At 38.2% G+C, this 25,539-nt stretch overlaps 1 protein-coding gene across 1 annotated transcript in view; it reads right to left on the minus strand.

The window, feature by feature from the left end:
- RAB38 (RAB38, member RAS oncogene family) overlaps positions 1-25,539 on the minus strand; it is a 60,937-nt gene that overhangs the window by 17,506 nt on the left and 17,892 nt on the right. The window contains exon 2 of the mRNA XM_023209126.1: positions 16,028-16,308. Coding sequence (XP_023064894.1) covers positions 16,028-16,308 — 281 coding nt within the window. The remainder of the gene's footprint in view (positions 1-16,027; positions 16,309-25,539) is intronic.

Raw genomic sequence — 25,539 nt, forward strand, 5'->3', positions numbered from 1 at the left:
AGTATATTGTCAACAGATTTGGCCACTCCACTTAAACTGGCATATGGACAGATTACAGTGTCCAAGTAAGACAACCAGAATGGTAAGGGTTCCCAAAGCCAATTCACTTGAACAACAGCAGGACTTCTTAATAAACAAGTCTTACCAAAGAGTGAAAAGTCATTCTGTGCCGGGAATTTGTGAAAGCCAAATAAGAAAATAAATGTTGGAAACTTTGAAAATTTGAAAGTTTTATACGAATGTTATATATTAACATTTTGAACATTCTTGGCAAGTAACAAAAGCTGACTTTCAATCTAGATGATGAACTCATTTACAAAGTTTCTGAATATTTTGGCCCTTTTGTAGACCTAAAATTTAGGCTTGCTACTATGCTCTTTAAGTCAGATTTAAAAATCTCTAACTACTATAAAATCTGGTCAAAGTTTGCTCCTATTACACCCTAGACACCTCTGACCCATGCTAGACCTCCCAGTGACTTAAAAGAAAATACACTGTTGACAGAATAGAGGGGGATAATCATTTAATAACTTTATTTTCCTACTTTAATTTTCAGACCCACCAACTAGCAGAAACACTGTAAGTGAATGTAAATTTTGATTATTTAAAGAGAGAACCAATGATGTATAATCTGACTCTTTTCTTGTCCAAAATCTTCCCAGTTTACTACTCAGAAGAATAGCATAGAGAAAAAAAGTGAAAAGTCCGGCTACTCAAAAGTAATCGTATTAGGGCTGTCTACTGAGGAGAGTCCACTGAGTTCTAGTCTTGGCTATTCTGAAAAACGCCTATGCTACCTCTATTACTTCCCCTCTCTGGGGCCTCATTTCTTCATCTAAATGTAGGAATGCCAAGATATTAGTCCTTAGTCCTTTTCTCTTTTCTATCTATACTCGTTCCCAAGGTAATATCATTCCCAAGGGATCTTTATATATTACCTATATATTCACAACAACCAAACATATCTGCAGCCTGGACTCTTATCCTGAACTGCAGAATCATACATAACTACTTACTTTACATCTGCTCTTACATGTATAGTAATCTTTTAGACTTTAACATACAAAAAAATGAATCTTGATATCTCTTCCCCATTGATCCCTCTGTATCTCATGACTCCATTCAAAAACTGCCAACTCTATTATTATTATTTATTTTTGAGATAGAGTCTTGCTCTGTCACCTAGGCTGAAGTACAGTGGCACAATCTAGGCTCACTGCAACCTCCCCCTCCTGGGTTCAAGCGATTCTTGTGACTCAGCCTCCTGAGTAGCAGGGATTACAGGTGTCTGCCACCATGCCTGGTTAATTTTTTCTACTTTTAGTAGATATGGGGTTTCTCCATGTTGGCCAGGCTGGTTGCAAATTCCTGACCTTAAGTGATCCCCTCACCTTGGCTTCCCAAAGTGCTGGGATTACAAGTGTGAGCCACCTCACCTGGCCACCAATTCTATTTTTACAGTTGCTTAGGCCAAAAACTGTTTAGACATCCTTAAATCCTCCCTTTCTGTCATTACCTTTACTTAAATTGCAAGGAAATCCTGTGTCTGATAAACATTCATAAATACAATGTAGATTTTGATTATTTCTCACTATTCTTTCTTAGATATTGCAATAGCATCCCAGCTGATCTCCTGCTTCCAGACTTTCTCACTATAATTCAGGTTCAACAAAACCACTGCAATGATCCTTTAGATCAAATCATATCACATCTCTGATCAAACCCAATGGCTTCTTGCACAGAAAATTCTCTCTCACAGAAAAATCCAAAGTTCTTAGAATTTCTAAAAACTCAACAGAACAACATCACCTCTCTGACCTCATCTCTATCACTCTGCTATTGTTCACTCTGTTACATCTTCACTGGCTGCCTTGCTGTTCCAAAAATACAGCTGTCAGTTCCTGCCAGAGTGCCTCTGCTCATGCTATATCCACTTCCTCGATCATTTTCTTTCCGTGAATTTATATGGCTCAATAGTGCTCATCTTTCAAATATTTAACTTAAACAACAACAACAACAACAACAACCCCCTCTTGTGTGTTTTTGTTTTTCCCTCTTGTGACCAGGGAAGGTTTCATCCTTCCCTGGTCGCCTGTCTAAAACTGCTTTCTTCTCTTTGTACCCCTCCCTATATCCTACATTTTACATATGCCACACAAGCTCCCCTGCGTTCATGTTCTGCTTAGCACTTATCTCCACCTGACAAACTATATATAATGCTTATTCCCATTTTCTAACCTGTCTTTACTCACTATAGTGCAAGTTTCAAGGTGAGAGGGATTTTATCTATTTTGTCCACTGGTATAGCCCTAATGCCTAAAATAGTACCTGTAACATAGAGGTGCTCAATGATTATTTGAAAAATAAATGAATAAATAAAACCATAAAATAAGTACTTAGACCACAGGTTAATTTAAAGTGTTCGCCAAATCTAATATTCTTGTGTTTCCATGCAAATGATAGAAGAAGATATATAATGCTACTTTAGGGGTTAAATATGGGTTTCAACTACTGTGGTAATGCTAGATCTCTTTTGACTCTGATAGTTTGCATTTACTGCTCATGACTGTGCTTCTTTACAAAAATCTGAAACACAGAAACTAAACTTATAACCAGATGACATAGAAGGTGATAACAGTCTTCCAAAGAAACTCTTCCTTTTTAAAGAGACTCATTCAGGAAGAACAACCAGAACGAGCCTTTTGGGATGGTATTTAAAAATGGGATTTACAACATAATGTTTCAGAAACATATAGTATCCTGGCATCTCAATGCTGTCATTCCTCTTTCATTTTGAGAACCCCAGGAGAAATGAAAGTTAAATAATTTGCCTTACAGCTAATCAACAATTTTTCTTACACTAGAAAATTCAAAGTGACCGGGAATTATGAAAGTTCTCAAGAGAGAACTTCTTTCCTCTGGAGCAAGCTTTGACAAGCAAAATTATTCTCAAAAAGCTACTCCACTTCATTTAGTTCAAGGAAATGGATTTACAAATCTTAAACATTTGTCATTGGCTTTTCTACATTATCCCTAGGGCTATTCCATCACTATAGGATATCTCTGGACACCACAGGCTAACCCAGCCTTTGAGCACTCCCCTAGCATGTTAGGTCCATAGACAGGCTACAGAGGAGTTGCTGCTGCTGCTCACTTTTGTTTAATGGGATATTGATTTTCCCCCAATCTCAGCAGGATTTCTCAAGAAATCAATACCTCGGTAGCAGTGAAGTAGATGGAGATGAAACAGAAGGCCTTGGGAGGGTAGGACTGTCATCCACAAATCTAAAGGTGCTTCAAATGTGGCAAACAAGACACATCAAAGGCGGCAAAGGACCACAAAACAAACGTCAGACAAAATCAATACTAAAAAGTAAAGTAACAGAGAAGGAGAGGGCAAACATGTCTTAGTAACATAACCCTTTCTAAAACAAGGAAGCCACTCTGCCCAGGGTTGAAGACCAAGAAACTTAACATTGGTTCTGACAGAAGAGACAATGCCTTTGTCTACTGGTTTTCTTTTAGAAGTAGAAAGCTGGAAAGATTGAGAACATGAGCATCAGCATTCAAAAGATTTGCACATTTTTAGAAATCTAAAAGTAATAGGGAAGTAATAATAGGTTTAACAGGGTGTAGATAGCATGGTCTAAAGGGTGTGTAGAGGCAGATATTGAAAATAGTAGGACTAATTAATTACCTCAAAATCCAAGAACCTCAACACTTACATGTAATTGTAGTTGAAATCAGGGAGACTGGTTGAAAGTCCAAATGGGGACGTCAACCCTGTCCCTTCTCCATTCTTCCATATAGGATACCAGCAGTCAGACATTTACACCGCAAGTCAAATTCTGGTTTATCTTCTGAATAAACTAAAGAAAGGAGACTTGAGACTCAAGAGATGCTAACTAGCATGCCCCTGTAGGTGGTATGGAGATGGAAAAAATAATCAACTAGAAGTATGCAAATATGGCAGCTGGGCTACTTCTTCCCTCTACTAAGAACTGTGACATCTTCACCCTTAGTGCGAAAGAAGAGTTTTTCTATAGAGAAAAGACCTTCAACAACTGATATGCAGTCCCCAGTGAAAACCAACCTAAAGCAAAACCCACAAATCAACAATCACCATAGCCACTATTCAACAAGCCTTCCTAGACACACAGAGCTCAGTATCTGCTTCTGATGGTCTTGCTCTCAAAATTTCTAAAGGGGACCATCAACATAAAATAGAAAAACAAAAGTGGAACTGAAAAAATAATTCTAATGAAATAGATAATGCAAAAATCAGAAAAAAACTTCAGAAAAATCAGTATCTTCACAAATATAATAAACTATTACATTCTTAAGATAGAATTTTTGAAAAAGAATAATCAGGATAAGATTGAGTTATTCAAAATTGAAATTATGATTGCTGAAATTAAAACGTATAATAAAAGACTGGAAAATTGCAGCAAACTAGTAAACAGAATAAAACAAAAATAGCTAAAGTGCTGAAAATATGTGAAAAAAATCATAGGCTCATAGACTTATTAGTTCAGGTTATACCAAACTAGGAGTTTCATAAGTAAAGAACACAGAAAAAAAAGGGAAAATATTATCAAAGAAATAACAGTTTTCAGAACATGAGTTTGTAAGTTGAAACAGCTTACAAAGGACCCAGAACAATAAATGAACAAAGGTTTATATAGAGCACAGGATTGTGGACTTTCAGATTACCAGGGGTAAAGACACGATTCTAATAACTATCAGACAAAAGAAAATAGCTTATGCACAAAGCTTTAAGAATGAGAATGGTATGAGACTTCTGAAGAGTTATGCTAAATGTTATATTACAATGAAGCAGTGCCTTCAAGTTTAAGGGGAAATCATTTTAAACCGAGGAATCTACACCCATCTAGAGAGTTAAAATTGTGTGAGGGCTAGAAAATACATATTTGAAGACATCAACTACCCAGAAATGTCATGCAGCTTTTCCTACGCAGTAGCAGGAGGCTATGTTCCAGCAAAACAGGACAAATAATTGGAATCCAGGGAGCAGGCACTCCCACACACAAGAATGTCAAAGCAAAGTCTCAGGATTACAGCCGTGTGCTGGCTCTATAGGGCATTCAAAATAAATTACATGAGGAAAGGGGAGGATTCTGAGATGGAGATCTCCAAAACAAAACCAGTCTCAACAGAATAAATAATATAATGGACATTTTTTTAAACATTAAAGAATTAAGATTCATTGAAAATAAGCACAAATAATTGAGTGAATAATATTTTCATTTTTAATGATATAAACCATGATTTTTGTCATTATTCAACCAAAAGCACTGATAGAATTTTACTGAAAAGACAGGGGAGTGGGGGAAGTAGGTAAGAAAATTAAGTTGTCATCTGGGAAAGCAAATTATTAATGAGTATGTAGAAATCTAGTAAATCAAGAAATAGCAATATAAGACTATCACTTAGACACAGAGAAGTAAAAAAAAAAAAAAAAAAATAGGGAAGGAGGGATTTGAATAGAGACAGTTGGGTTCTAATTTTGACTCTGCCACCTGCTAACCATGGGGTATTGGGTAAACTGTTTAACTTAAGTCTCAGTTCCTTAATATATAATACGGGCATAGTAATAGCACCTATTTCATAAAGGTTTGTGAGAACTAAATGAAATAAAGCACTTATCACAAGACCTGTTAAACATGTATTTTATAAATACAATTTTTATTATTATTCTTAATAAGATTCTTTGTGGTCTTGTTTTGACAATTTTCTGATGACTGATAATGATAGGTTAACTCTGCAATAACAACACATTCTTGATTAGATATCTTAGAAAAATGATGAGAAGCTTATTTTTGCTTTCTAAAAATGAAATATCCAGGAGTTCCTAAAGGAGGGTTCCTAATGCCACACTACACAGTATCCATTAAAAAGGAGTTCTCAGTGCTTCTCTTCAGTCTTCCTTTGAGGCCTCTCTTACTCTTGGCAACCTAGATTAAACATCAAAGAAGCTGCATCACTCACAGGTGCAGGTAACAACTTTTTCTTCAGCTGCTCTTACTGCTCTTGTAAAAGCCATTAAATTATCTGGAACTTGATACTATATTGTAATTATTTGTTTATTTGGGTGTCTTCCAGGAGTTGAACCTAAGAAGAAACTGTGCCCTCTATATCAGTGTCCCAGTGCTTAGCAAAGTACCTACTTGAGTATATAGTAGGTATTCAAAGAATACTTCGAGAATGAATAAATGAATGAATAAATGAGTTAAATTCCAACACAATGCATCTTAACCAGGGTGCAAGTCGAAATCACCAAAGCAGTGTTTTCCGAAACATACATTCTAAGCCCCTCCAGACTTCTCTGAGAATAGGTCCAAGGCATCTGCAATCTTAGCAAGCTCCTTACATGACCCTGATGCACCACTTTTACAAGAATCACTGTCATGGAATAGATAGAGTGCTTGACTGGATCTGAAGTCTAGGCCTGGTCTCATCAATGAAAATCATTGAAAATCCTCCCCATAATTCTGTTTCTTTCTTTAAAAAAGACAAATTTGACAGCCATTGCCGGCGGCTCAACTGACAGTAGCTAAAACACAAATGAGAGATACATGTAAAACAGGATTATAAGAATTTCAGTGAAGAAAATTGCTATATTCTGGTCCTGGAGTGTGAAGTAGGAATGACCTGTATAATTCGGTGCACAAGCTCATGTTAGATTCTTGTGGAATGTTATGTGGCATTTCCAAGCAAAGAATTTGCAGATCTCAGTTGAGGGCCCAAGGCAAGGCATTGGGGGACGAGGGGAGGAGCCGGGGAGGGCACAGCTTCCCTCACCTTCATTTTTCTTGTTTATGTCCCCATCCACACTGCAGGGCATTACAATATCCCTGCTGTGCAGTTTCTGAAGAGCTTTCTGGATGAAAGGAGTTACATAATGTGGAGTCCTCCTGGGAATTACAGCAGTAAATTAATTTTTCTGTTTTTACACAGTTATCTAAGGACATAAGTACCCCACATGGGCAGGGCCAAGAATAATAGAGTAAAACAATCTTTTTGAAAGATTCCTTAAAAGGCAGTGCATCAAAATATTCTTTTCCATCCAATAAACGCTGACCAAGTGATCGCTCTCTGCGTGCATGCCATTGTGCTGGGTAATGACCAGGAGGATTCACAACACAGTGCAGGGGCCAGCCCCATAAGGAAATCATCTTAACATAGCATGTTAAGGTATAGGAGACACTGTAACAGCTGACACTAGAGCCAAGTCCTGAAGGAAGAGTGAGAGACAGGTGCATACAGCTAGGAAGCCTGGGTAAATACCAAGCCATGATGGGGGACTTGATGCAGTTTAGCATAACCATGGAATAAATGGAAAGAGTAAAGATAGGCTTGGAGAAGCAGAAAAAAAATCTCACTATTTGGGTCTTCTATGCTCAAGAATGAGGGGTTTCTAAAGAATGTGGGACCTGGTTATATCGTGTCCAGCTTGAGTGCCTGTGTGAATGTGGGGTCTCCAAACTGGATAATTATGTTTGCAGAAAAGCTGATGAATTCCATTTCAGATATGTTGGGTTTGAGGAGTTCTCTGAGAGATATCCAAGTAGAGATCCAGAAGAATATGGAAGTCTGAAGTTTTAGAAACAAGTCCATGGCTAGAGATAGAGATCCAGGAGGAAAGATCCAGGCTCAAAGATAACACATCTTACTTTCTAGATGTTTTCTTCCTCCCACAGACTCATGGGAACAGGCTTACAAGGATTCCTTTTTTCAGACAGAATCAAGGCGGACCTGACTCTGTCCCCACCCCCTAGAAAACAGCAGAACCAACTGGGCACAAGACATATTTTTTGATGACTGTTTAATTGTGATTTCAGTGGGGAGTGATTTTGCCCCTCCAACCAGAGGACATTTGGCAATGTCTGGAGATATGTTTGATGATCACAACTGATTGGGGTGTTGGGTGCTACTGATCTTAAGTGGGTAGAGACAAGGAATGTTTCTAAATATCCTACCTTGCACAGCACACACACACTTCCCTCCCAGTCCCAGCTATGAATTATTTGGCCCAAAATGCAATAGTGCTGAGGCTGAAAAGCACTATGCCTTATATTAGGATTTGCCAAATTTTCTAAGGAAAAGGCACTAATTGAATAAGAGTTGTTATTTAGTTGGCATTTGTCTTTTAATAAAAACCAAGCATGGTCGTCCTTTGATTTTTGGACATTACTAAGAAACTGTTGAATCTTTGAGTTCAGACTTCTACAGTCCATTAGAATTCTCAGCCAGAAGTGTTTATGCTAATGCACATGGTCTGACACACTGCGAAGCTTTGCTCTCTGTTTCCCCTCCACGTTATACTTCGGCCTCATTGAACTTCAGCAATGTCAGCACTTTCTGTTATTTCTCAACTCCATGCATTTCACATGCTGTTTCCTCTGCCTAGAATACCTTTCTCCTTCCATCTCTGCCTTTGAAAATTCTGAAGATTTCACAAGTCTGTGTTCCCTTCCTACCCTCATACATCATATGGCCTCTACAGGTTTCCTCAAGAGGTGTTCTCTCTCCAACCGATATGGCTGGTACTACCTAGGAGATAGATATATGCTAGGCCAGCTCATATAGTGCAGTTCAGCCCTCTCTTCTGATGGATGTCCTTGCCTAGAGAGATGAGACCACAGTGGAGATAGCTCTTGGAGTGGCTACATCCTTCTGACCTCAGGTAAACAGGCCTTTCCTCACTAGACTCAGCTCTAGGATCATAAGGAATTCTGAATCTGAGAAAGACTGCTGAGAAGCATTGAAGCACTTTCGCAGAGCATGGAAAATGTGGGCTTTGACTAGATAGCTAGGGGTCAGAATCACCACACAAGGCTGCATGCATGGCTTTGAGCAAGTCCCTTAATCAAGCCACGACCCCTTCTCTCCATGGAAAATAGGGATAATGCCTCATTATTGTAAGAATTAGCGATAATAGCTGTGAAATGCCTGGAAGGCTCTTAGTATGCAATAAATGATTGCCCTCTCTACAAATAATACATGGGCATGAAGAAGTTGCATATATAATTTCAAGAGATTCTTGGAGCATCCTGTGCACTGAAGCATGGATCCTCTTTTACAGTCAGCCCATGGTGTCATGAATTGCTTAAGTCCCTTTCCATAGGTATCTGTAGAAAAAATATGTTGGAGTCAGGCAATTCCTGAAGAAAGAGTTAATAGTTAGCCAGAGCAAGAATTATTTGTTGGGGCAGGGTATCAGAATCAGGGCCTCTAATTGGAGTTCTGAAGACTCCTTACTACTAAAGCCAGGGTATTTTTCTATGTTTCTTCTCTCACATCCAGAGCTGGACTTTGTTGGGCAAAATGAAATACAGAAAAAGAATGTCCACTGCATTATAATCCTATACAGTGTGACCATCATGAACAAAAGCAGAAAGATGAGAAAAAGATAGGTTTCTGACAACAACTAGAATAAAAGTACATGTGAGAAAAGACCCTTCCTTATCCAACTCACCCAACAATTCCATGTGACTTGCTCCATTGTGTCACATTTCTTGGAAGATGTACTTACACATCTGTATATCTGTCATTAGACTTTAAACTCATAGAGATTAGGACCACATTTTACTCATTTATCTATCCCAGTCCCTGGTCTACCATGTATCAATTGCTCAATAAATAGTTATTATATAAGATCAGACTAGAAAAAGTTGTAAGGTAGTACAGTGTGGAGGTTGGCTGGCTAAGCTGTTCTGTCAGCATATCTAGCTTGAAATCCTGACTCTTCCACACACCACTATGAGATCTTTTGCTAGTCACTCTCTAATTTAAACTTTAATTGCTTCCTCTGTGAACAGAAAAAGTAACAGTACTTACCATACAAGATATTTCAAGGATAAGCTAAAATGCATGTAAAGTCACTAGCACAGTGCTTGGCTAAAGAGAAGCTATTCTTATTTTGAGGCATCGGTGGTAAACTTTGAAGCATAAAGGGTCAAATGGTAAATAATTGAAGCTTTGCAGGCTATAAGGTCTCTGTTACAACAGTTTAACTTTGTAGTTGTAACGTAAACGCAGCCATTAATAACATGTAAACCAATGAGCACAGCTGAGTTCCAACAAAACTTTATTTACAATACAGGGCAGGCCATGTTTGGCCCACAGGCCATAGCTTGCTAATGCATGTTCTAAGGTGTCCAAATTTAAATCATTAAGAAGTAGAACCTACAGAAGATTCTTTAACTAGGCGGTGACAAAATCAAAGTCATCCCTTGAGCAGGTTAAGTTTTTAATAGCATGCAAAACACTACAGTGAGCAAAGTCTGGAGTCAAGTTATTATGATTGTCCAAACATGAAACAGGAAAGATCTGAGCTCTAAGTAATGAAAATATGAACCATGTAGGATAGAATGACATATGCAACACCTTGCCTTATACAAACCAAACTATGGTTATAGCCTCTGATTGTTCATTTCTATTCTCCTATTATACAGTATCTCAGTCACAGCTGGACCTCAGACTGTCTAGTAAATTACAAGCATTGATGTAGGGAACCTCTAGAGAATTGATTAGCTAAAGATAAAATATTATTATTAATTTACATTGATCCTTAAATAGCTAACTAGCTTGAATTTGAGACTCATATACACTTCAACTATTCCCAACTTCAGTAAACAATTTTCATTCTTCATGTAGGGCATTAATAATCTGTCAGAAGTGATGACTCAAATAGTTGTACTACAGACTGGTGGACATTATGTGAAATCACTATTAAACACAGCCATCATTTCCTGTATATTATGATTCTAAGTGATTCTAAGTTTGCTCCGGTTTTAGATTTCAAATCAGGCCCTTCCTTTTATGTCCCTAAGTATAACCAGCTCAAATCAGTTCAGCTAAAAATACAGGGTTAAATGTGCTATGATAAATTAAGTCAGTGGAGGTATATCTTATAACTTCATCTAAATTATTTGGAGATGGATGCCTACAACCTACAATTGGTGGAATCTAGGTCATCTGCCTGTGCCTAGCTGCAAAGGAAGCAAAAGAAGAAAGTTTTATGAGTTCTTCTTGGCGAGGTGAGCTTCCTACAGCTGAAAATTCCCCAAAGATAGCAAATGTATTTAACAGTTGTTAGAAAGCCAAACATGAGAAATACCCACTACACCGTGAAACATCCATTCCTCTCCCTAAGAGAAACTAATACCATCTTATAGAGAACAGTATTAGATATATTCTTTTTCTCAGCAGAAGAATACACATTAACATTTTTATTTTTAGCTTCAAATAAGAGGCAAAAATTGAGTATAATTTAACATAAGCTTCTTCCCAGTGCACCTGTTGCTCTTAGAACATTTTGGGAGAGAGGGTGGGTCCAAAAAGTCACTATAAATAGCATAGAAAGAACCAAAGATATCTGTTAGGAGTAGGACTGGTGTAGGGGGAGCAAGAACTGGAGGCACTGGAGGTTCTTTCTGTGAATTTGACTCTTGTCCCCGATATTGCATAGGTACAACTTGCTCCATTCTTTCCCACCTACACTAGTGTTTGTGGTGGTGTATTTGTGAGCATAGCCACACCTGATCCACTCCGTTATGTGAGCAGAATGGAGCAGGCTGGAAAGGGCTAAGATACAGAAACAGACTTTTCCACCAGTGTGTGGCTGTTGTGTGCATCACAGGTAGATCGGCTTATAGGCTGTGGGTAGAGACAGTAGGAATGGTGTAGAGTATGTATATGTAAAGTGTGTGTCTGTGTGTGGTGGGATCAGATATTATGCATCTGGGCCCCACATACATTATTTCTCTCTCCTTTTTTTGTGGGGGGGGAATGGAGTTTTGCTCTTGTCGCCCAGGCTGGAGAGCAATGGTGCAATATTGGGTCACTGCAACCTCTGCCTCCCAGGTCAAGGGATTCTCCTGCCTCAGCCTCCTGAGTAGCTGGGATTAACAGGTGCCCAACGCCACGCCCGGCTAATTTTTGTATTTTTAGTAGAGACGGGGTTTCACTATTTTGGCCAGGCTGGTCTTGAACTCCTGACCTCGTGATCCGCTTGCCTCGGCCTTCCAAAGTGCTGGGATTACAGGTGTGAGCCACCGCGCCCAGCCACATTATCTCTTATGCTATTATGTCTTAATGCTCACAGTAGCTCTAGGTGAGTGGGTGTGATTAGAGAGTGAATTCAAAAACAGCAACTGACGGAGATTCAGGCAATGGACACCAAGAATGTACCAGGTAATTTGGTCAGCAGGTAGCAGAACCCAGTCAGCCTCTGAAATAGGCCCTGAAGATGTACTAACAAGAGAAGGGCGGGGTCCTTATCCTAAAGAAACAGATCTGCCAAAGCAGATTATAAAAATGGGATATGGGCACAGGAATATTAAAATATCCATTATTAGAGCTAAAGTATGATGTAGAGAGTAAAATAAGTTGAGCTCATGATCTATGGGGTGACCATGGAAATTTAAATTACAAATTAAAAATGAAGGTATTATTAATAAATATGCTGGAACAGCAGGTATAAACCAGGAATTTGAGGGGCAAAATGGGACACACAAGTACCCCAATTATACATCACCTAGAGAATCCACAGGGGGAATTCAATGAAATACAGCCAAGAAAGCAAAAGAATGCAAATGTTAAAAATCAAAGAATATGACTCAGAAAAGACTATTTTCTTCCCTTTGGTTTTAATATTGGGAGAGATAATGTGAAAAACCAGAGACACCAACATGTATTTAATTTTTATTTTTTCTCTCTTAATTCACTTGCCAGCCAGGGGCTACCATGATTGCTCCAGCAACAGCATTAGTCATGAAAACTCTCATGGAAACTTACTCCATAGGACTGAAGAGCAAGAGGGTAAATTTCCCTCAGTAGTGGGGTCTGTGGTAAGATGGAGGCTGGTTTCAGTGACTAACTCATCTAAAACCCTGTTTCAACTGCAGAGGTGTCCAAGTTGATGATACCTGAAGGATTTCTGCTGGATGTGCCCATGGGGACAAAGCCAGAAGTTTGACTCAGAAGTTTCAGCGATGCGAAGAAAGGAAATCAGGTATTTATCACCAGACATTATGTCGTCACTCAAAAGGACTCTAATTTTTAGTAGATTGACTGTCTAAGAAAAGGATACCTACGGGAAATGTTCTCTGATCTCAAAATGAAGGAAGGAATTCATAGCTATCCCCAAAATCTACCATCTCTGCTTCAGGCAGACAGTTAAATCCAGGCCTCAGTTTTGTAAATGTTGTAATACTATAGTCAGAAAGTTAGCAGAGCTTTATCAGAGATCTTTAAAAAGAATTTTTAAAAAGTTTGACACTCCAGTTTGTCAATGCTGCAGGATTGTTCCTGAGCTTCTAAGTGTTGACTCTGAATACTAATCTGGCACAGGCAAGACATTCTCGTTAAGACATTCAGAAGGACAACCTCAATAGCATTACACATGGAAGGAAAAGAGACGCTGAACATGCCTTCTATATTTTACAATAAGGCCTTGTACTTTCTTGATTATATTAGCTTGTGAAATCTCATGTCCCCGCTCCCCAACACTGCACAAAGCTTCTCTTCAAAGTTCACACTTAACAGGGATTTGGAGGATTAGAAATCCAGTACCTAAGTAAGGTGGGTCAGCCAGTCCTAAAGGTACTAAACATTGTGTGCTTAAGCAGGCTGTTTAACACTATAGTGGTTGAGCAAGGAATGTCAGAGTGAGGTGAAAAATGTCTTCAGAAGGTCTTCTGACCCACACGTAATTTCAAGCCTCCCTACAGATTCATAGGCCTCTTCCTTTCTTTTTTCCCTTTTTTCTTATTAGCACTTAATAACTATCACACACTGTATATTTTATTTATGTTTTGTTGTTGTTTTTATCCATGAAGACAAGGTTTTATCTGTTTCATAAGTTTCTACATTCTCGGTGCCCAGAACATTTGTCTGGCATATAGCAGGTATTTGATAATATTTATTGATTGAACGAATGAATGAATGAATAACAGAAGACTCCTCTCCCCATGTAAGTATGGGCCATTCAATCTAGTTAGCACTTACAATGTAATGTAATCAACTGAGAAAAGGAGTTCTCCAAAGTCTTACTATTTCTCCCCTGTGCCTGGAGGCTTCTGAGCTGAGAGTGACATTTTTTGAAAGAAAGCAATTTGAAGGAATATGCAGGAACTTTGGAGTGAAATTGAGTGTGGTGCTAAAAGGAAATGAAAATAAGTGAATTCACCCACATTTTGGAATTAAAAAAAAAACAGGCTAACATTCAAAAAAGAAAATAGACTACAAAAAGAAACCATGCTTGTCAAATTTCTGTAACTTAATCATATCTTTCAGTTGTGCTCTGTCTCCCCTCACAGCAAGAAATCCTTCAAAGACATAAACTAAAAAGGTTCAATGAGAGTCAAGAAATATAAAATGATGGGGAATGAATCCTGAACCAAAGGAAGAATCCCAAGAAACAGGGGAAATCAAAATTTTAAAGAGAATGAAAGGGAAAAGCACACTGGCACACTCAGGCCTCAAAAGGAAGACAACAACTCTTGCAACTGAGCAATAACAACTTTCCAAACATAAAAGCTAGTGACAGAAGAGCAAGGAGACAGGCTTCAAGGCTTTCCAGGAATGGTTCAAACAAAAAAACATCCTGCTGTGACAGAAAAAGTGGCACCACTGCCCTTTTCTTCCTCTCCATCATTTCCAGTCCAAGTGCTTGCTTAATTGTGCTGGTCTTTGTAATGTGGTGGTGTTCTCAAATCCAGGTTTTCTTTCCTATCTATAGCCACTACTCCAGTTTAAGATCTCATTATGTTCTCACAGAACATGGTAACTGCCATGCCACTCTATCTCCTGGTTCACTGCCCTCCAATCCGTCTTCCAATAGTTTCTCCAAGGCAAATTGGACCATTCTACTTTCCAGTAGGAAACCCATTAGAGATTCCTCCTCAGCCTTTTGGAATGATGACCATTCCAGTAATATTTTCAAACCATTTGCTAATGAGGTGCACAAATGTTCACTATAAGGCCCAAGTGTGAACTCCATAAGTACAGAGCCCATGGCTATCTTATTCACAGATGAATCCCAAAAACTAGCGAAGTGCCTGTGCTCCACAAACATTTAATATTTGAATAAAAGTGGAAAAATCATGATATAAAACCATGTAAAATGCAATCCTAATAATGTAATTATATGCAGACACACAAAAGTCAGAAAATACAGCAAAAATAGTTACTCTTTTTAAATTTTAGTTATGGTTTTTTATTGATTTTCAAATTTTGCTATGAAAGTTTTTTTTTTTTTTCTTCTGTGATACTGAGATTTTTTAAAATACAGGCACAAACAAAAAGAGAGTAGAAAAAAAGCCAGACACCTGACATCTCAGATGGCAACATTAGGGAACAATGGGAAGTATATTATCCTCATCACACCATACAGGATCCTTCATCTTCCAGCCCTGCCTCAGCTTCACCTCCTGCCACTTTTCTGCTACCCAGGGGAATCAGCATGGCCAAGCTATGCTGTGTTCTTCACATTTGTGCTTGCTGTCTATTCTCTGTTACCTCACCATTCCGGTATGTCCAATGTAGTGTTTGCCATCTTTTCTTTCCTAGGAGTAAGCACATTTCCTGACATACAGGTGAAAATATTAAATATCGATTGTGTAAATTAACTAACAAATGAATAAGGCCTTTACTATAAAACCATACTCACGTAATAAAGTTGTTGTGAGGACTAAATAAGAAAATGCATGCCATATATGCCTGGCTCATAGTAAGACCTCAAAAAGCAAACACAGTTATCCACTATTACTATTGTAACCTTGTATAAGTTGCTTTGCTCCTCTTGCCACAATGATAAATTGTAGACAATAATTCCTGCTTTGCCTACTCATTGCATTGACATGAGAAAGAGCTTAGAGCAATCTGGAAATCACAAATCACTAAACAAACATATTATTATCATTATGAGATAGTGATGATTATATGCCATTTTCTTTGTGAACCTTGCTTATATTAAGCTTATTATTTAAAGTCATATTACCTTTGCTGATGTTTCAAACCATCCTACGAAACCATGCTCCTTGCAGAACTGGTCCATCTTGAGGCCATTGTTCATGAGCACATCCTTACCCTGGTCACATTTGTTGGCCAACAAAACCACTGAAACCGGTTTGCCATTAGGGAGAGTTAACTTGGAGTCCAAATCATTTTTCCACTTTGCCACTGCTTCGAATGTGGCTGGCCTGGTGACATCAAAGACAATAAATGCACCCATAGCTTCTCGGTAATAGACCCTCGTCATATTTCCAAATCTTTCTTGACCTGACACCAAAAAGAAATAAAAATAAAAACGTATTACAATTGCAAACTGAATCATATTAGAACTTCATGAAGCCTCCAAGATGAGCAAGTCAGTCAGTAAAATCCTTCATCTTTATTGATTATCTTTAAAGAGTGAACTAAATGTGCAATCGTGCAGCTTTATTCTTGATTTTTGATTTCAGAAGGGAATTCATTCATTTAACAAATACCTACTGAGAAATTTCTGTGTACCATGTAATATTCTAGACCTATGAAAATATAGTATTCCAGTAGCCACATGTGGTGATTTAAATTAAATGAACAAAAACAAAACAAAATTTTTAATTCAAGTACTCTGTCACCCTAGCTAGCTACATTTCAGATGATCAGTAACTGCATGTCGCTAGTGCCTATTGACTATGCCAATAATAAAACATTTCCATAAGTATAGAACATTTGATTGGGCAACTCTGTTCAAAATATTTGGGACACTCTAATTAAAACATAAAAATTCCTGCCACCATGGAGATTACATTTTAATGGGAAGACAGATTCTAAACAATAAACATAATAAATAACAAAATTATGGAGTATGCTTAAAAGGGATCCACAATCTAGTCCAATTAAAGGTTATATATTAGCTACCATTCATTCATGTTTACTAACCATGAGAAATGTGATTTACATAAGTGATCATTAAGGTGCAATTATTACCCCCATTTTAAAGTGAGAAAATTGAGACTTAGTCTAAGTAACATTCTCAAATCATACAGATAGTAAGCTTAAGAAATCATAATTCAAACCTGAGCTATTTGAATCTAGAGCTCACAGTCTTTTACCAACATTAAATACTCTCAACTACTAAAGTACAGGCTTGTACTCTCTCTTCTGCAGGCGTATATACCAGGACCACACACAGGACCATCCCACTGAATTTGACTGAACAGATATTTATTGGACATCTATTGTATTGATGCCAGTTTCTGGACTACTGGCTCAGAATGCAGCAGTGAACTAGATGGTCTCTACCCTTAAATACTCTACAACCTATTGGATAAGAAAAGCCCTCCTATAGCAAAACACTAAATAAGTTTTGTTTTTGTTTTGTTTTGTTTTTTAGGATAAGGATTGGTTTTAGAATTAGTTGGAATCAATTTGGCTCTAATGCTTAATCTTCTGATTGAATATTGTCAAGTTTCTTAAGCATTCTAAGTTTATTTTTCCTTATCTGCAAATTGGCAATAATAATATGTACTGCACAGTGTTGCCATGTGGATGAAGTGAATTAATATATGCAAAGCACCCAGCATAGTACCTTAAAACTAGTCAATACTGGAGTTTTCCTTCTCTTTTGGCAGTATGTTAAAAAATATGAAAGACAATATGGCACAAGTTCTGAAATCAGAGTTTCAGATCAGAGTTTATGACAAAAAAATTATAAGTATTTCAGCTGAATAACAAAAATGAACAAAATTCTATTACTTCTACCTCTGTGTACTAATGGTTGCTGAAGACAGGAGCTAATGAAGACTTGTATTTTCTGAACCCAAACCCTAGAAGTATGTGACCAGATGAAGCCTTTTTATTCTGATTTGGGAATTTATTAATGTTAACAGTCTTATAAAGTTATATAAATTAAAACAAAGTTAGCGTGTATTTAACAAGTCAACTTTTATTGGAAAAGTAAAATGCTAAAACTGGGATGTATCTAAGAAAATACAGGTTAACATATCTCTAAGAAGAACACTTTACCCTTAATTTTGAGCTCAAAACTTTATGATGGTAAGTTTTAATTCAAGTTAGCAAGCTGTTTTGTAGATGGTTATATTTACATTGGTAGTAGCACTGAAGTTGTATGAGAAGGCTCCCTAAGCACTTAGTGAAAATGAATGAAGGTTGAGGGCTCTGGTCCCAGTGTGTGAGCCTGTGTGCACAAGCAAGCATCACTGGAAAAAAGAGTATTTTGTCATAGCCAGCACATGACAATCTTACAGTATTTCTTACATGAGTTATACCAGAGATGCGTTTTTTATCCCACAGTTGTCTAGTCAATGAAAGAAAGGGGCAAAATATTCTCCACATGACACATAACTCACAGATGAACTTTTAGTTTTCCCAAATAAGTTTTAAACTTCTTTTTTTCTTTTTAAATTCCTGGTGCAAACAGTGATCTCCTTTGATACTGCCCAGGGTGGCCATGACATTTCAGAAAAATAGGGTAAAAAAGCCTTCTGTGATTACTCAGAACTTCCAAGGCCTTTAGGCTTTTAAAGGATGTCTTATGATCTCTTTCAAGGATCTAATCAGATGAAGAGCAAAGTCAGGGGTTAGTCAATAATCTGCTTGTCCAGAGGTTTTCATAGTAGAATAAGGCGGTCCTCAAGAATAAAGATTTTGCATTTTAAATATATGATAGAGTTATTTTAAGACCATACAAAAAGCAATACATAGGCTATATATACCTTCATAGAGAACCAAAAAGGAAAATATGTGTGTGTGTGTGTGTCACACACATGTGTATGTGTGAATGTATGTATGTTAGATCAGAAAGAAGAAGACAGCTTGTTTCTAGAAAGAAAAGATGTTCATATGTTGAGGTCACTGAGCCAGCCCACTTGGAGAGTTTATATTTTTGGCATTCCAGCAAGAGGTCACATTTAGATCAGAGCATTCCCAGCACTCACACTGTTTCCTTCCTTTTTCAACTGATAGTCCTCTTTGCTGTTTCTTATTCAAAAAATGAGAACCATGTGACTCAGAGTGAGTGCCTACTTTTGGGCAAAGTAGAGACCTGATGAATTCACCATAGTTCAATTTACTGTTTAAAAAATGACTATAATTCAAAAACTTCCCTTGATTTTAGATCATTTATTCAACACACATTTATGGAATAGCTAATGTGGCTAAAGCTCTATACTTTGTGCTGGAAATATACAGTTTTTGCCCAGGAGGAATTTCTAAACTAAGTTTTGTCACACTGGATTACTGCACTGAAAATAATCCACTTCACCATGTAAGTCCCCAATGCTCTTAATACACACTTCATAGCAGTGTAGATGTGGCTCATGATTCAGCTTTCAGCTATGAAGGGTGTTAAATGGGAGAGCAATCAACCAAATCACAAAAGTTAATATAATTGCTACAGGAACTATTTACATAATCTCACAGCAGAAGATACCAACTTGAAAAGTCAGAAGATGTGGTCTTAATTTTACTCACTGGTTACCAGAACAGGCTCACACACATGTATTTCTCTCACTGAGACTCAGTTTTCTTATCTATAAAATGAACTTGGTGTGGCTAATCTCAATGGCCCCTTCCTCATGCCTTAGATTCCATCAAACTTTGGCCCTCTGTCCCAACAGCCTGAAATGGTCCATTTGGTGTCACAGACTTAGCTAAAAATACACACAAGCATCACAGCTGTAATGTGTACCTGCCCATCCTCTCCCCCAGCACTGCTCCTGCTCCAGCTCAGCCCCTCATTGCTCCTCACCTGGACCCCTGGCAGCTCCCTAAATGGGGATCTCAGTATCTAGGCTGTCAACAATGTCTCTCCCCAAATATAAACATAAATGTAAGCACAAGTCTTCAGGCAGTTGCCATTCTGGCAGCATAAGAAATCACTCTGGCGCCTAAGAAATACCCATGCCTAGTTGGGTTGCACTTCTCAGAGATTCTTTATTGTGTTGTTTTTGTGTAGAGATCAGGAATCTGTATTTTTAAGCTATCTCTAGGTGATGTTAGTGTATGACCTAGTCTTAAAACTGCTATTTCTTTTCTTTCTTCCAAGATAGTAGATTAGAGCCTTTTAGCATGCCTCAGCCACGTGGAAATAGCAAGATAGTGCATAAAGGCCAACTGTGTGAGCTTTATTTCAAGAAGGAAAATGGGAATCCACCAGGGCAACCCAAATTGAAGGACACCCCAAATCCCAGGGAGGAGAACATGGGCAAACAGCCCCTTTGATGGCATCCAGCTAATAAAAGTGAGAGAAGCTCAGGTACATGAGAGAGGCAAAGAGCCTCCTTCTGTGACCTGCCTTTCCACTGAGGATCCCAGCAAAGCATGATAAGGTAAAGCACTTTGTATCTCCCAAGCCCTGGAGCTAACTTGCAGAGTTTCTTGGAGACATTGTGAGGGAAAGACGTGAGGAAAAGCTGCAGACATTTTCCCATACCCAGGACCAAGATCAGGATGCCATTTTTAATCCAAGTGCATAGAAAGGCAGCCATTCATTTTAATCTCTAGCCAGAGTCCGGGGCGCTCACTCTAGAGCAGCGTAGGAGTCTCCACAGCCAGAACTGTGGAAAGTCCCTCAGCAGTAGGTGCTGGAATTGTGTTCTCCTCTGTCACAACCTTGGGACAGGAGGAGAGCTGATAAAGCTGCAGTTTCTACTGGGCAGTAATACTTGTATGTAGGGCCAGCTTGGCAATCTGGAACCAATCTGCAGGTATCCAGCCTGCTCGCCTGAGATTGTGGTGCAGCAGGGCCCTCTCTGCTCTACTCCTAGACAGAAATCCAGGCATTTGGAGCACCCATTTGTCTAGACCAGTAGCCTGAGTTGCCCCACCCATGACAGACATAGATCATGGTATAGCAAGTCCCTCTCCACTCCATGGCTAGGCAGATCTCCAGGCATTCAGACGGCCTGTTCACCTGGAGTAATAGTCTGACCTGCACCACTCATCCTGTGCAGTGATCCTGGTGCAGGGAAGCAAACTCTGTTTCACACCAGGGCAGATCTCTGGGCATTCAAAGCACCTGCTCATCTGGCTCAGCAGCCTGAGCCACCACACCTATTCCGAACATAGACCATGAGGCAATGAGGCACTCTGTGCTCCATGCCCAGGCAAATCTCTATCCATTAGGAGCACCAGCTCACCGGAATTGGCAGCCTGAGCCATCCCACCCCTCCTGTGCAGAGATTGTGGCGCAAGGATAGTCTCTCTGCTCTACATCCAGGCAGATCTCTAGGCATCTGAAGCACTTATTCTCTTGGATTAGGGGTTTATAGGCTGCTACCCTTCCCATGCAGTGCACTTGGGGCTAAGGAGATTTCCCAGCTTGATGCTGAGGTACACAACTGGGCACTTGGTGGCTGCTCCCCAGATTCTCCCTCAGCACAGTTGCTTGCCCCTGTCATTAGGGGACCTGTAGATGAACCTACCTGGTCTGGCCCCACCCATTGCGGCCCCCAGTCCCCTGGGCTGAGCAGGGAGCTCAGACAACTGTGCGTTCCAAGAATCAGCCCATTGCCTGAGGCAACAGAGAGCTTCTGCCAGTAAACAAGGATCAAGTATATACCTAGTCACATTGGCCACAGCCTGCTATCATGCATAAGCACTGTCTACTGGCGTATAGGTCAAACTGCACAGCCCAATATAAAACCTACAGAAAGAAGTACATAAGGCTACAGAAGCAAAACCAAAAGACCCAATGGAGCGGAAGAAAGGAAAAGGAAAAGAGAAAGAAAAAAATAGCAATGGTATGATAGGGAGATAAAGAAAAAGAAAAAAAATCCTACAAACATGAAATAATTATAAAAATTAGAAGTTCCAAAATTTCCAAATGAAAAGGAATAAGCACAAAAATCCTGACACTATGAAAAATATGAATGCAGTGACACCATCAAAGGATTGCACTAGCTTTCCAGCAAAGGTCCCTAATGAAAACAGAAACTCAGAAGTGACAGATAAAGAATTCAAATCATGGATTTCAAGGAAGCTCAATGAGATCCAACACAAGATTGAAAAGAAACTTCTAAAGCAGTCCAGAAAATGAAAGAGGAGATAAATCTTAAAACGTAATTAATCACAGCTTCTAGAATTGGACAACTCACTTAAGGAACTTCAAAATACAATTGCAAGCGTTATCACTAGACTAAATTAAGCAGAAGAAACCATTTCAGAGCTTGAGAACTGGTCTTTTGAACTAACCCAGACACACGTACATTAAAAAAAGAGAATATTTTTTAAATGAAGAAAGTCTTTGAGAAATGTGCTATTATGTAAAAAGATCAAACCTACAAATTATTGGCATTCTTGACAGAGAAGAAACATTTAAAAACCTGGAATATGTATTTGGGGGGATAATTCAAGAAAATTTCCCTAACCTTGCTAGAGAGGTAGACATTTAGATACAAAAAATCCAGAAAACACCTGCCAGATACTATACAAAATGAACATCACCAAGGCATATAGTCACCACATTGTCCAAGATCAATGCTAAAGAAAAAAATCTTAAAGCCAGCTAAACAAAAATGTCAAATTGCATAAAAAGGGAACCCTATTTGGCTAAGAGTGGACCCCTCAGCAGACACCTTACAAGCCAGAGAGAGTGAGGGACTATTTTCAGCATTCTCAAAGAAAATAAATTCCAATCAAAAATGTCATATCCCAGCTGGGCACAGTGGCTCATGCCTATAACCTCAGCACTTTGGGAGGCCAAGGCAGGCAGATCATGAGGTCAGGAGTTCAAGACTAGTCTGGCCAACATAATGAAATCCCGTCTCCAATAAAAATACAAAAATTAGCTGAGTGTGGTGACACACACCTGTAGTCCCAGCTACTTGGGAGGTTGAGGCAGGAGAAACACTTGAACCTGGGAGGTGGAGGTTGCAGTGAGCCGAGATCGTGCCACTGTGCTCCAGCCTGGGCGACTGAGCGAGAGTTTGTCTCAAGGAAAAAAAAAAAAAAATGTATATCCCACCAAACTAAGCTCGTAAGTGAAGGAGATTTTAAAAACCTTTCAAAACAAGTAAGTCCTAAGGGCATCTGTTATCACTAGACCAGCCTTACAAGAAATCTTTATGGGAGTTATAAATATGGGAATGAAAAAACTATACTGGCTACCACAAAAATACACTTAGGTACATAGTCCACAGGCCCTATAAAGCAACCACGCAACAGAAACTTACATTTCAAAGCAAACCAGCTAATAACTTCATGATAAGCTCAAGACCTCACACATAAATATTAACCTTGAATGTAAATGGTCTAAGCTCCTCACTTAAAAGACACAGAATGGCAAGTCAGAAACAAACGAAACCCATTCATGTGCTATCTTCAAGAGATCCATCTCACATGTAATGACACCCATAGGCTCAAAGTAAAGGATTAGAGAAAGATCCAGCACATAAACAGAAAACAGAAAAGAGCCCAGGTTGTCATTCTTATGTCAGATAAATCACACTTTAAACTGGCAACAGTCAAATAGGACCAAAAAGGGCATTACATAATAATAAAGGGCTCAATTCGACAATAAGACTTAACGTCCTAAATATATTACACATACAACATTGGAGTAGTCAGATTCATAAAACAAGTACTTCTAGACCTCTGAAAAGACAGAGACAACCACATAATAATAGTGGGGGACTTCGACAACCCACTGTCAGTATCAGACAAATGATCAAGGCAGAAAACTAACAAAGAAATTCTTAACTTGAATTTGACACTTACCGATTGGACCTAACAGACATCTATGGAATACTCTACCTGCCAACCACAGAATAAACATGCTTCTCATTTGCACAGAACATATGAAGATTGAACACATGCCCAGACATGAAGCAAGTCTCAGTACATTTGAAAAAATTGAAAACATACAATCATACTCTTGAACCACAGTGGAATAAAAATAGAAATCAATATCAAAATCTCTCAAAACCACACAATTACATAGAAATGAAAACAACTTGCTCTTGAATGACTTTTGGATAAACAATAAAATAAAAGAGAATTTTTAAAAAAATCTTTTAAATAAATTTAAAAAAAGGGACACAGCATACTAAAATCTCTGGGATACAGCAAAGGTAGTGTTAACAGGAAAGTTTATGGTGTTAAATGGCTAATTTAAAAAAGTTAGAAAGATCTTAAATTGACAATGTAACATCAGAAAAAAAAAAAAACACTAAAATCAGAGCATAACAGAATGAAATTGAGATCCAAAAATACATACAAAGTATCAATGAAAGCAAATGTTGGTTATTTGAAAGGATGAAAAATATCAATAGACAACAAGCTAAATTAACAGAGAAAAAAAGGGAGAAGATCCAAAGAAGCCCAAACAGAAATGACAAAGGTGACATTACAACTGATCCCATGGAAATACAAAAGATTATCAGAGACTATTATTAACTCTTCTTTGCAAACAAACTAGAGAATTTAGAGGAAATGAATAAATTCCTGGAAACACACAATCTGCCAACATTGAATCAGGAAGGAATTAAAACCCTGAATAGACCAATAATGACTTCCAAAATTGAATGAGTAATAAAAAGCCTACCAACCAAAAAATGTCACAGGTCAGACTGATTCACAGCTAAATTCTACCAGACATATAAAAAAGACTTGGTATCAATCCTACTAAAACTATTTTCAAAAAATCAAGAAGTGTCTCCTCCCTAACTCATTCTAGAAAGCCAGCATCACCCTGATACCAAAATCTGACAAAGACACAATGAAAAAAGAAAACTAAAGGCCAATATCCATGATGAACATAGACACAAAATTCCTCACCAAAACAGTAGCAAACCAAATCCAACAGCACATGAAAAAGTCAATTCACTATGATCAAATAGGCTTCATTCCTGGATGCAAGGTTGGTTCAACATATATAAATCAATAAATGTGATTCACTACATAAACAGAATTAAAAACAAAAGCCATATGATCACCTCAATAGATTCAGAAAAAGCTTTTGATAAAATCCAACATCCCTTCATAATAAAAACTCTCAAGAAAATAGGTATCAAAGAAACATGCCTCAACATAATAAGAGTGATCTATGACAAACCCACAGTCAACATGATACCGAACAGGCAAAAAGTAGAAGCAATCTCCTTGAGAACTGGAACAAGACAAGGATGCCCATTCTCATTGTGCCTACGCAACATAATACTGGAAGTGCTAGCCAGAGCAATCCGGCAAGAGAAAGAAAAAAAAAAATCCAAATAGGAAAACAAAAAGTCAACCTATCTCTCTTTGTGGCCAATATGACTCTATACCTAGAAAGCCCTAATGACTCCGAGAACTATAAATGACTTCAGTAAAATTTCAGGCTTCTAGAACTGATAAATGACTTCAGTAAAATTTCAGGATACAAAAATCAATGTATAAAAATCAATAGCATTTCTATCCACCAATAATGTTAAAGCTAAGAGCCAAATCAAGAAAACAATCCCATTTATAATAGCAGCAAATATATATATATATATATATATATATATATATATATATATATATATA

This window comes from Piliocolobus tephrosceles, chromosome 13 (assembly GCF_002776525.5).
Source record: "Piliocolobus tephrosceles isolate RC106 chromosome 13, ASM277652v3, whole genome shotgun sequence".
NCBI lineage: Eukaryota > Metazoa > Chordata > Mammalia > Primates > Cercopithecidae > Piliocolobus > Piliocolobus tephrosceles.